The sequence below is a fragment of the Solanum verrucosum genome, unplaced genomic scaffold, assembly GCF_900185275.1.
Source record: "Solanum verrucosum unplaced genomic scaffold, falcon-dt-bn FXZP01000103.1, whole genome shotgun sequence".
NCBI lineage: Eukaryota > Viridiplantae > Streptophyta > Magnoliopsida > Solanales > Solanaceae > Solanum > Solanum verrucosum.
The window spans coordinates 773345-785718 of NW_026020048.1; the positions used below are offsets into that span (position 1 = coordinate 773345).

General features: G+C 33.7%; 3 protein-coding genes across 3 annotated transcripts in view; 2 read left to right on the top strand and 1 right to left on the bottom strand.

Annotated features, from left to right (window-relative positions):
• Window positions 1-2129, top strand: part of LOC125822761 (dormancy-associated protein 1-like) — a 29741-nt gene extending 27612 nt beyond the window's left edge. The window contains exons 2-4 of the mRNA XM_049502199.1: window positions 1182-1278; window positions 1457-1685; window positions 1850-2129. Of these exons, the coding sequence (XP_049358156.1) occupies window positions 1182-1278; window positions 1457-1685; window positions 1850-1895 (372 nt within the window). The 3' untranslated portion in view covers window positions 1896-2129. The remainder of the gene's footprint in view (window positions 1-1181; window positions 1279-1456; window positions 1686-1849) is intronic.
• Window positions 1-12374, top strand: part of LOC125822764 (protein NUCLEAR FUSION DEFECTIVE 6, mitochondrial-like) — a 286093-nt gene that overhangs the window by 235410 nt on the left and 38309 nt on the right. The window lies entirely within an intron of this gene.
• LOC125822704 (putative E3 ubiquitin-protein ligase RING1a) lies at window positions 3692-11299 on the bottom strand. The gene is made up of 10 exons (XM_049502136.1): window positions 11056-11299; window positions 10860-10902; window positions 6995-7053; window positions 6050-6131; window positions 5841-5961; window positions 5705-5746; window positions 4763-5263; window positions 4478-4585; window positions 4161-4373; window positions 3692-3968 (listed from the first exon to the last, which is right to left on the bottom strand). Exons 1-10 carry the CDS (start codon window positions 11177-11179, stop codon window positions 3903-3905), a joined length of 1359 nt encoding a protein of 452 aa, XP_049358093.1. The 5' UTR covers window positions 11180-11299; the 3' UTR covers window positions 3692-3902.

Sequence of the window (12374 nt, forward strand, 5' to 3'; positions counted from 1 at the left end):
ATCTTAAATTTTATACCAAATTAAAATAACTCACATAAAATGAGACAAATCGAGTATTTTGTTGCCCACAGAAATAGAATGAAAATATGGAACTTCCCAAAAACAAAAAAACTGTGGGCACTTTTTCCTTTAGTAGATTAGCCAGACACAAAAATTTGCTACGGGCAGAAATTGTCAATTAAATTAACAGTTAGATATATACCCCTTTCTTCCAAATGTGGCAATTTTTTTTATTCTCATTTAAAAAGAATAATTCGCCTTTTTATAATTGAAAATAACTAACTTAAAAATTCTTATTTATTTTTAATATGTAAATGATTTATAGTTACACAAATACAGAGGCGTATCTTGGGAATTATCGGGTTCACGTGAACTCATGCTTCCCTCTCGAGATTATATATAGTAGTGTTATATATATATTTTTAAAATAAAGTAAAATATAGATGTGTGAACCCATACTATACTTAGAATATTACATTATGTGATAATGACTGGGTGCACCTCTCTACATGAGGTTAGAAATTTAAATTTTATATTTATCTTGTTTTATTTTTCTTTCTAAAATTGAATAGCACTTCTCTAAATGGTAATTGGTAGCATTTTTGACGTTTTAATTAATTCAATATATATAAGAATTGATTTTGGATCCATAATATTAAAATTTTAACTGTTTTTAGTAATAAAATCTTAAATGTCGAATCGATCAAATTTATATCTTAGATCAATCTTTTTGTAATTGTGCATTCATCATCTCAAAATTTTGAATACGCTTCTGCTAACAAATGATCAATAAGTATTTCAAATCCCAACTTACAAAAATCTTTCTTTTCTTTTTGTACAAAATACATGTCAAGTTAAATTATGTCACATAAATTAGAATGAAGAAAATATATTTATAATAATAAACTTAATAAATATTCAATAAATTATTTATACTATTAAGTAAAAATTTAAATATAAATAAGCTTAATAGAGTATGATATAATGGTTAATATATTAGGTGATTTCTTTTTATCTATTTAACCCGATAAACTATTAAAAAAAGGATATAAAATTAAATAGTACTAATCCATAGAGATATTTTGTAGTGCCAAAAAAAAAACTCTATAAATAGTACCGAGCTGCCACTGAACATTAACACTTCACAGAGTAGTACTATATAGTAAGCTAAAAGAGAGAAGATGGTGTTGATTGATAAACTTTGGGATGATGTTATGGCTGGTCCCAGCCCTGATAAAGGACTAGGCAAACTCAGAAAGAGCCTCACTGTTCAAACTGGTACTCTTAATTTCTCCAAAATTAATATACATGTAAAATCCATTTCTGTTGTATGCATGAAATTTAGGGGAAAATTGATGAAGTAAAATTAAAGTTGTATATATGTATCTAAAGATAATTGATGAAGATCCAGTATTAACTTAAATTTCTGAATTGGAATTGATCTCGTCGTATATAGGTGGTGAATCAGGAGAAGGATCTAGCAAGTACCAGAGGTCTCTGTCGATGCCGGCAGGTCCGCCGACGCCAGGTACGCCGGTGACTCCGACAAACATTTCGCCGACGGTACGGAAAGAGAATGTATGGAGAAGTGTTTTTAACCCAGGGAGCAATTTAGCTACCAGGAGAATTGGTGCTGAAGTCTTTGATAAGCCTTCTCATCCTAACGCTCCTACTGTTTATGACTGGTATGTTACACACATGCATACAGATCATGATTGCATAAATTAACTTTTCCTTTTCATTTGATTTAATTATCGATAGTCAATCAACTGAGTTACGAAGGGATAAAAAATCAATTCTCTTTGGAAATTTATGCAACTTAGTTATGATCGTCAATTTTTAATGGCAGGCTCTACAGTGGGAACACCAGATCTAAGCATCATGAGAAGTGCTGAGAGTTTTTGGATGGCAAAAGCAGTTGAAAACCTTTTATGTAAATAGTGTTTTTTTCTCTGCGAGTTGTGGGCTTGCTATCTATATTTGTGATTATATGTTTTTTTCTGTTGGGTATTAAGTTATAATTAAGTAGTACTATATTGTAAATTACGGTTTTCAAGCTAACTTATTAGCTTTAATGGCCGGCCATCTATGGCTTTCTAGTTCCAAATGAAGTTGCTACTATTACTATACTGATTGGATATTTGTTTGCTTTATTAAATATCTGAAATAAATATTGTAATGTTTTTGTTTGTTAGTAATGGGGATCCAGTGTGATTTATCGTTTTGCAAGTTCATGTTTATCTGGTTTCAAATTTAAAAATAATTAAATGAAACTTGGCAGTGTCTCATATGATCATCTATCATCATCAACTCTAGGTAGGGATAAGATATGGGGGTCCGGCTTGAATGTCACTGAAATGACGTGTTGAGAAATTAGAGATCGGATCAAATAAGTCTCCTACCTTTTTAATAATGGAAAATAATTTAGTTTTAAATATATTTTATTACTGAGTGGTGAAAGAGCAGAGTACTCTCGATCATAAATTTGAAACCGTCTCCGGTTAACAATGTCAATTCTATGCCTTATTAAGTTACCAAATATGATATCTGCTTAAACAATATTTTATACTTGCGTAATTCATTTTCAAGCCGGCTGCGGAACCCTTATTATTTTCGTGTGAGAATCGAATCGATTGGTAAATTGAATTGAAAAAAATGTAAAAAATCGAATCGATCAATAAACTAAATTGAAAAAAGTGTTATTGATTTTGGCTTAACGATTTTTTAATAGTTTTATAAAACAAGATGAGTTATCGTTTGGTTTGATTTTTAATATTTGATTATTCGATAAATGGTAACCCTACAATAATTTATTACTCTATTTATACATAAATATTAATAGCTTACTAGTTAGTGTATTTGTTTTTAGCTTCAATTTATATTTCATAGTGATTATAAGTTTAAAACTTCACATTCAAAACGTCAAAACCAAAAATAAGAACTTTATTTCTCTCTTATATAGTTCTTTTCATGTTAGTTATTATTGTTTCTATTTTATAAACATTTATAAAATTACACTACTATCTTGTGCACAAATTAGTAAAGAAGTTATATATTTATTTTATAAGCATTTTTTTATTAGTTAAATAAAAAATTGAATCGTACCTTCCTCCTAAAACTATCTTGTACTTTCCTCTTAAAACTATTCATGGAGGAAGGAAAAGAAATCTGTAATGGAAAGGAAATCTATTCCCTTCTCAAAGGTTAAAAAAGGAAAAGTCGCTGATCTACAGACATTAATTCGTCATCTCCAACGTACACAAGATGAAATATGGTGTATGCTAATGAGAAGCCAATTTTTCGAGTACACACAATCCATTGGCTAAGGGTAAATATCCAAACAAGAGTTCCAATAAGCATGTGAGTAATTTTGTAGAATTAGATCAGCGGATACTTTTGGATTGAAATTGCCTTTAAGCAAGAAACAGAAGGTTAATTTACATGCTAGCTAGTTGAATAAGTCTATAACCAAGACAATGCGGTGACGGAAGCTCCGCCATTCTTCTCTTAAAAGTGGATGCATCAAGCCAACATCTTGGCTGGTTAACGCTATATCAATCACTTGGATCATACAACATGAAACGACTCCATAAGGACGTAAATAAATCATTACACTGATGTGTTCATAACCACTTCAAGGTGTAAATAAATCCACTACACTTATGTGTTGTTCATAACCACTTCAAGGTTATAAATAAATCCATTACACTAATGTGTTCATAAATCACTTCAAGATGAATAAACGCTGAGTCATTGTAGCTGGGTGGGTTGCCTTTCCTGAATAATGAACTACTTCTGTATGATACAACTTACTGAGCTACTTACTTTCTATATGGATTTACAGAGAACTCCACACCCCAGTTGAAATTACACTTCTTATATTATATTTTGTATAGCCAAAATTACATGGTCACCTTCCCTTCATTATGGTCTGTCCCATTCTTTGCTTTTCGTCGGTATGCCAAGATCTGAAAGACAGCAAGCTAGTTAGATATGCTCAAGATAAATCAAAGGAAAGATGAGAATTAATGGAAGAATGCAGATTCAGGACCACTGTGTTGTTTAAAAGAGAGATCAATATAATGCATCAGTTAGACTATCAAATATAAGATTGTCGACATGTTTCTGGAATAGTGGATGTTGTCTTAGAGGGAGCTTACCAGATTACGCTGGTTCAAACCAAATGTTTCTTGGATTTCCCCCAATGTCTGATGCTCTTCCACAGTCTGGATTTCTGCTTTAGAAGGATCTCCAACAATGGGTTTGGAAATGGCCATGATATCAGAACTTGAAGGGTTGTCAGTGGGGTTCTTCTCTTTTATCAGCACAATGTCAATTTCCCCGACTTCTATGGAAGTCTGCTGAGCTACATACTGCATATAGATATACATTCAAATGAAGCATGCTAACATACATTTTGTCTATTTGCAATTTAGGTTTATAAAAGTGTGAAAAAGGTTAAGGCTGGTAGACTTACCTGTCTTAAATGTTTAACTTCCATAGTTGGCTGGCAGCTAAGGTAAGGTCGTTGCAAACTTGGTATATCCTCCTCGGAAAAGGAAACAAGCATAAGTCTGGCATCCAACTGAAAGGGGAAAAAATCCATTTAGAACATTGCAAACCAAACAAAATCCATCTACTTGATACCTCAATCATAGAAAGCAACAATCAAATAGCAATAGTGAAAATTGGATAATCACAAATGTACAGACAGAGAGTAAAAGGAAAACATCTAATCAGTACTAGTGTTGGTTTGCTGTACCTTCCCTTCATATTCATCCGAACGAGATAGAGAAGCAATTAGCTTCGAGACTCTGCTGTTCCTGGAGACCTTGCCAATGCCTCCACCAAGACCCCCATGCCTGTTGTTACTTCGCATGCCACCTTTTCCCCAGGCAAGAATCTCTGAACAGCGAATAAGTCCACTACATGCACCAAATGATTCTTGGTTTGTTTCTGCATCATTTTCGTCACTGGCTGCTGATGCCTGAGAAGGCCGTCCTGCCCTCTTTTTCTGCCGCTTTGGTTTGACTTCTATCGAGCGCTCATCAGCAGAGGAAGAATCCTTGCCAACATCATGATTACCATCTTCTTCCTCATCAGATATATGGTGTTCAGCACCCTGATAATTTCTTCTTCCCCTTAAATTCCGATAGTTTCCCTGAGATCTCCTCGTAAAAGCTGCTGCTGCTGCTCTTGCAGACCGTTTCCTTCCCAGTGCTTCGGATTGTCGCTGTGACGTCTGTGCGATTGAAGCTTGTATCTGTTCAAAGAGTAAGCAAAATATGAAATGGTGAAAAGGAAAAGGAAACTCGAAGCATTCAGAAGGTTATTGGAGCTCAGATCAATGTGTTCAAAAAGATACAAAATACCTAATGACCCATATCTGCCCTTTGCTATAGATATAACATCACTTGTAAATATTGAGAGAAACGTGTCATATATTTCCACACTTTGCTCAGATCAATGTGTTCAAAAGATACAAAATACCTAATGACCCATATCTGCCCTTTGCTATAGATATAACATCACTTATAAAAACGTGTCATATATTTCCACACTTCTCTTTGACATTGCACATGGAATCAGCTGCACTTACATAACTAGGACGAACTGATAATTTTACAGGAACTAAAAATATCTGCTAGTGGAGTCAATAATGTGTATGGAATACTTTATTGGCACTGAACTTGGATTGGCTTACCTGCTTATTTAAAGCTTTCTCCTCTTCATGAAAAGCAAATTCCTGAGTGATACACAAAAGAGTAAGTCCATTTCCATGAAACAGGTCAATGGTAGACCTTTGCCATGACACATTCAAGAGTGAAGCATAATAGTACCTCCTCTTCAAATTTATCAATATCTGGATATAGAAATGCAATTAGAGCATCATAGTTCGGATCATCTCTCAGAGAACGGCGACTAGCACAGTGGGTACGACAAGCAGGACACTCATTGTTCCTAAAATATAGTTGACATACTTAACTGGATAAGCAAACACTTGTTACTTCTCAAGTCTCAACTAATGAAATATAAGTTTAGTAGGTACCCCATTCGCATAGACTTGTCAATGCATTCTCTGCAAAATCGATGCAAACATTCCATAACTGTTCTGGTCTTTCGTATGATGCCTGCACGTTCCACAGAGGTAAACTGGTAAGCAACAATTGGCATACATTACAAAAACAGAGCTTATCACTATGTTCTAGAGGAGATCCCCCCGTATATAAATCATAGTCAAATACAGCGCTCCTCAAAACAGTTCATCAGAAATTAATGTAGCTCTCCTTAGTGAATAAGTGTCAATACCAATTCTGTTTTCTCGCATAAGTAATATATTTCTCCTGATGGCTCCAAGATTGGAACTATGTATTCCTTAATCAATAGGAAAGAAACATGTAACGAATCCACATAGGAAATCTCAATGTTGGGAAAAAAGAAGAAGAAATATCAATCATAAGTTGAACAATAGAAAATGTAGGCAGCTAGACAATAATTCACCTATATCAGTTAGTGACAAGAAGAGAAGTCCCAATCAGCACAATTTCAAGCAGAGATCACAAGAGGTAGAGAGACTGAAAATTGGGGTTACTAGAAGAAACCCATTTACTAGATAATACAGAGTCTGAATGAGCCATGTTTCTCATTTCACCAACTAACAAATATAGAGAATTAACATGAAAAGAGTAATTATTACAGTTGAACGTGATATTTTCTTAGAATCTCAAACTGGGCTTGGGGGGGATTCATTAGTAATCCTGGTGCATACTGTCATAACAATTGACACATAACTCTAGCTAAGAGAAGGCTTCACCTTCTCTCACTCCCAACCTCTAACATGCGCACAGGAAGATGAAGGCAGCATAATCATGTACAACATGACTAAGGTGGTGTGACACTTAACATATCTTGCTGTGACATATTCTCTTCAGGCTTATCCAATTCTAATAAAATAAAATAATAAAAACAGTGAAGAAAGAGCAGAGACCCATACCTAAACATATAGGACACTGTACTTCTTTGCGAATTTCTGAAAGTCTCACAGTGATAAATCTGCAATCAAGCAAATGTAAGCACAATAACCAAAATCCAGGATACCCCATATTCAAAAAATCTGTCCGTTTGGCACAGAAGTGGAGGTTCAACAGTTCAGAAAAGAAGATGGAGCATGGTCCCAGGAGACCAGCCTCCATATGGGTGGATTATATGGAGGGAGAGAAATTTAAGATGTTTTGAAGACGAGCAAGTGAGCAACTCAATCCAAAAGATAAAACTAAGTTAGTGTCTACTGTTTTATTTTAGGTGTAAACAAGAATGCATAGAAGATACTGAGTCTCTATTAGAAGTTCTAGAATCTTTACAAGACAGTAGATACTTTGGTAGTTTATATCTTTTTGCTTCATACACACTATAAATATGTCCCACACAGTGTTTTGCATTTTCACTATAAAGCTAGTCACCATCTCAAAAAAAAAATATCCGCATTAAAATAGTTCTCAATAAGATAAACTGATAGAATTATTCCTTGGAGAGATGGCATAAAAGGAAGATAGTAGAAAAGAAGGAAAAGTCGGCAGGTGTCAAAGATAATTTAGTGTTAGCATTAATCACTTAGATGTTCGGCAAACTATCATATACTAATAATAACAGATGAGTGCTAAACAATGTACTACCAATAGGAGAAAAGAAAACCAAAATTTATATTGAATTTGAATAATACCATCTTGTTTTTTCAACAATTTGTTGCTCATGTGGACTTCAACTTATACTGATGCACAACCAAACTCAAGTTACATAGTCAAGAAGTCAAAGAACATTAGGTCATACTATATCCTTAAATCTACAATATAAGAGAATCTTCTACCATCAGAATCCTTTGCAAACTCAACAAATCTTGTCGAATCAGCTTGAAAGGAATTAATTCTCAAAAAAAACAGAAGGAATTTTACGTATCAAAGAATCCTCGAGATGAAAGGGAGGGCCTGATTCCGGCTACTATAGATCTTGATATATACCGTTTAAAAGACAATGATGTCATGAAATTAGGAGCAAGTAGCATCATATATATACTAAAAAGTAAATTATAACCAGAAACAAACACTGTTTTGATAGGTAACACAAATTAAACATGATTAGGACTAGGTTTACCCTGGATGTCTGTATGCATATGTAATTATTGTCAATTGAACGAAAACCTAGACGAATGTGTTACCTCTTCCAACTAGTTTAGGCACACAGATAATCGATCTAGCAAAGTGTTTCAACATTCATCACTATATGGATGATGTATATTTTAACCCTATTACCCTTGATACTAAATGCATAACAGTCAACTTATGGTATGGATCTACTGGAGCAATATCTACTATTTTAACATTAACCATACTTAATGTATCAAACAGAAACAATTATCTGGACATATTTAAAGGTTTAACTCCTTTCCTGGCGTAACAAGAAAGCACTTGAATTCGCTTGTAATCAAACCTTTATATCTTTCTCAGAGAATTTAATTTTTTCCACACTATTTTCTGAAAAAGTATTTATATACTTCATTAGAGCTTCTTTACCTAGAATGAAACATCTAATGTCTCCACTAAAAGACTCAAATCTAGCCACGCCTCTCTTTTATTGATTTGAGGGCATGTTGTGGTAATAAACATAGAGCAAGACTATAACAGAATGATATTGACTGTTTCTACTAGAGTGCATTCCCCATACCATTTTGATGTTTCTGTTACCAGCTACTCTAGTATCTGTTGTTATTTACTAGTAAGAGAAACTTAACTACTCGCGCTTATTCAAGTCTAAATGACAGTATGTCATGGAGCATAAAAAATATTATGCACACTTCCCTTTAAAAGAAAAAACTCCAAAAGCATGTACTACACATTAACAAGACACCACTTAGACATTTATGTATAAAAAGAACTCAAAGAAAAAGTAAAAATTTAGATCATCTCTCCAGGATTCCCCTATTTTATATGAAATAATGCACCTTCAACTTTTAGCTGGTGTTAAGGAGAGCTCTTTATTTATTGATGTTTTCCTCTGGGAAAGTTTGTAATGTAATTGTCAGATCTGTTTTTCAAAAAGTATTATAGAAATTAAAAATAACTTGAGGCACTTTTCTGAAGAGCGCTTTGGGACAGAAGAAAACTTCTTAGACAACAATAATCAAAATAGTTTATTTATTTTACTCGGAAATTTTCCAAAAAATGTCTCCAAAAGCTCCCCAAAACGCATACCCAAAAAGCTGTCCAAACAGGGCCTTGATGCTGTCCTAGGTCAATGACAATATTCTTAGAATGGATTGACTACACACAAGTGGTTGAGCAATTTTGTTATGTGTATTTCATACCTATTGGTTTTGTCTTGCCTTTTTCTATCAAAAGTAAGGAACATGAATAGATTTTCTCTAGAAAAGCTAAAAATGTGCACATACATAATAGTTAAGCATGTGGCTTTGAAAGATCAGAGAAAAGAAACTTATCTGGAAAAAAACATGAAAAATTAAAACTACATTTTCAGGGTTCATTATTAAGTAACTATGACGAGCTAGATACTCAATAGTTTATCAAGGTTCTTGAACAAAACAACTTGGTCAAATTGTAGAACAATTCATCGCAGCCATAACCAGGTTTCTATTTTGGAGGAATAATTTTCATCTACACTAATCAGGTATGTGTAGGAGAATGTAATGAACACTATGTCTCTCGCTAAAACTGAGCCCTTGGTTTTGCTCAAACCAATAGAGTTATTTCTAGTTCTATCATGAAATGGCTCCAGATCCAATAGGATGTTTACTATTTGGATGTGCCATTTATCAATTTAACCATGAGGTCCATGACAAAGATATTAATAGATTGGGTCAAAGAAAATATGCCATTTCGGAGTCCAGTCAATTATATGTTCATGTAAGGAGTCTGTATTTCATGTATAAGGAATCACAAAGTAAATTCTTTCAACAAATGTATGAATTAAGAAAGAGAGTGAATTAAAGATTCAAGAGACATGGAAGAGCATTTTGTAAAGGGCAGATTACAGATGGAACTAGGACAAGCTGAAGACAGTTCTAGCTTATGGAAAATCAGATCTAAAAGTTGAGTTCGTGTGTTAGAAGAACTCGATGTGTCAAGAAATACTCTTACCAAGTCAAGTGGGAAATGAACAAGTAACGACAAGAATGAATTTCGCAATCTTGACTAATTCTGAGTTCAATGATTTCGTCGAGGCTCTGACACTCATGATCTTTGTTGGTATGATGCAACAATAAAACTTAGATGTTTCATCGACTCAGCCAAAACATTGTCAAAGTAAATACAAGAAACACAATCTAACTTCATACAAGTTCATAACTGAAACCTAAAGTATCTTCTAATAACTCAAGCAGCATGATTCCTCATAATCATATTCAATCAAAGTTGGCCTGCCCTAGCAAATTATAGATTTGACCTGCTTCTGGACATGCCACATGCAAGCGCAAACCAGATGCATCAAATAGAGCTAATCAGAATTCAAATTTCCTGACTGTTCTTCTGTTATTTCAGACAAATCTTACTAATTACTCCCAAAACTCGAAAAAAGAAGAAGAAATCAAACCACTGAAAGACAAAGCCACAGAGCTCCTACAGCAATGTTCATAAGAAGCGAAATACAAACTCAATTACAAAACAAAGCTAGTGGATCTCAAGCTACACACCGTTTCTAACATTCCACGCAGTCCAAATCACACCATTGACTTCATCACAACAACAAAAATACTCATATGCATATCGTGCAAATGTATATATAATGCATTATTCCATCTGAACATACATAGACCTATACAAATGGAAAAAGATAGAGATAGAGCGCATTACTCGTCTTTCTCCCCGCCGCTCGAACAAGTAGTTCCATCCGAATCTGAAAGTCAAACACAGAGCAGAAAATCACAAACATCATGTTATGTTGAGTGAAACTCGAGTCACCGCTGAAAATTGTGTGTATATACAAATAAAATGTAACATACAAATCTATACACATGTATATACAAGGATTCTCTATGTATACACGCACCTTCGCCGCCGCTGTCATCGGCTTCTTCGTCGTGATTTTGATTACCTTGTAATGAATCATCGTCCTTTTCGTCCGGTGGCGGAGGAGTAGGAGAAGTTTCGTACGGACGCTTCTGTGCAGGCATTGACTATTCAAAGCTGAGAAGTGAGCTCGCCAGCGACGGTGGTGGCGGAGGCGTTGGTGTATGGTGGTGGACTGGGAAGAGAGGTGAATAAGAAAATAGCTTTCTTCACGCTGCTTATGTAGTGTATTATTTATGAAGGAGAAAAGTACAAGTGCTTAGGCACATGGTACAGGATTCCCCTTTCGGCAATTTCACTACAATTACGATTTATGAAAGAGAAAGGTACAAGAGTTGAAGCACAAGTTGCATTATTCTTTATTCAGAAATTTTCTTATTACTCTATTGTTCACACTGTAAAGCGGAGAAGACAAGAAATAAACGTGGAAATTTGGATTTGGGAAATCCGAATGTTTATGATTATTGATTAAAAGCCCCTATTAGTACAATTTTGTTCTTTGGAATTTCGAAATTTTCCTAAAAAGGTCTTATTGAGTCCTCCATAAATAACTTCACACTACCAAGTACTATGTTGGTAAAAACTTCAAGTTCTTTTGATAGCCACCAAAATAAGATAAAAATTGATGCATATACTATTTACATCAAACTAAGTCAACTTAATTACAATTAAGTGATTTAACAAATATATATTAATTGAAAAAATACAATTAATGTAGAATGTCATTTTTAGAAGTTTATTTTTCCCCATTTCAACTAGAGAATTTATATTTTTCATTTTTGAATAATGTTTACCGAACCTAAAAAAATAGTGGGGGGGAATTCCTCTATATCAAACACACCTTATGTACAAACATATCTCACACATTTATTAATTTGATAAAATATTGAATGCTAATAAAAAAATACAAAGAAAACAACCGAGAGGGTCATATTTACTCCATTATTTTTTGAAAAAATAGTTATCCCTGTTATATTTTGTAATTAAATTTACCCTTAATGCTATACTTTTAAATTATATTCTCCCTCATAGTTATATTTTGTTTAAATATATATAACATTTGTCCTAAGAGAGAGATATACGACCTTTGTCCTAAGAGAGTTAAAGGGGCAAACAAAATATAAGCTAAAAGGATAAATTTGACTTTTTCTTAACTAGAGTCTACATAAATAAATTTGCACTCTTACTAGCATATTTGATCATAGATTTTGGATCATATTTTAAAAAATTATTTTAAAATATTTGTTTGGTCATACATATCTTTAAAATTTATCTTAAAATACCAATTTGCCCATAAAT

Excerpts from the sequence above, each read along its gene's own strand:
- LOC125822704 (XM_049502136.1), bottom strand. The coding sequence starts at position 11,179 with ATGCCTGCACAGAAGCGTCCGTACGAAACTTCTCCTACTCCTCCGCCA. Across the intron at positions 5,962-6,049 it reads GACAAGTCTATGCGAATGGG|GAACAATGAGTGTCCTGCTT; the intron begins GTACCTACTAAA and ends ACTATATTTTAG. Across the intron at positions 3,969-4,160 it reads GTTTGAACCAGCGTAATCTG|ATCTTGGCATACCGACGAAA; the intron begins GTAAGCTCCCTC and ends GCTGTCTTTCAG.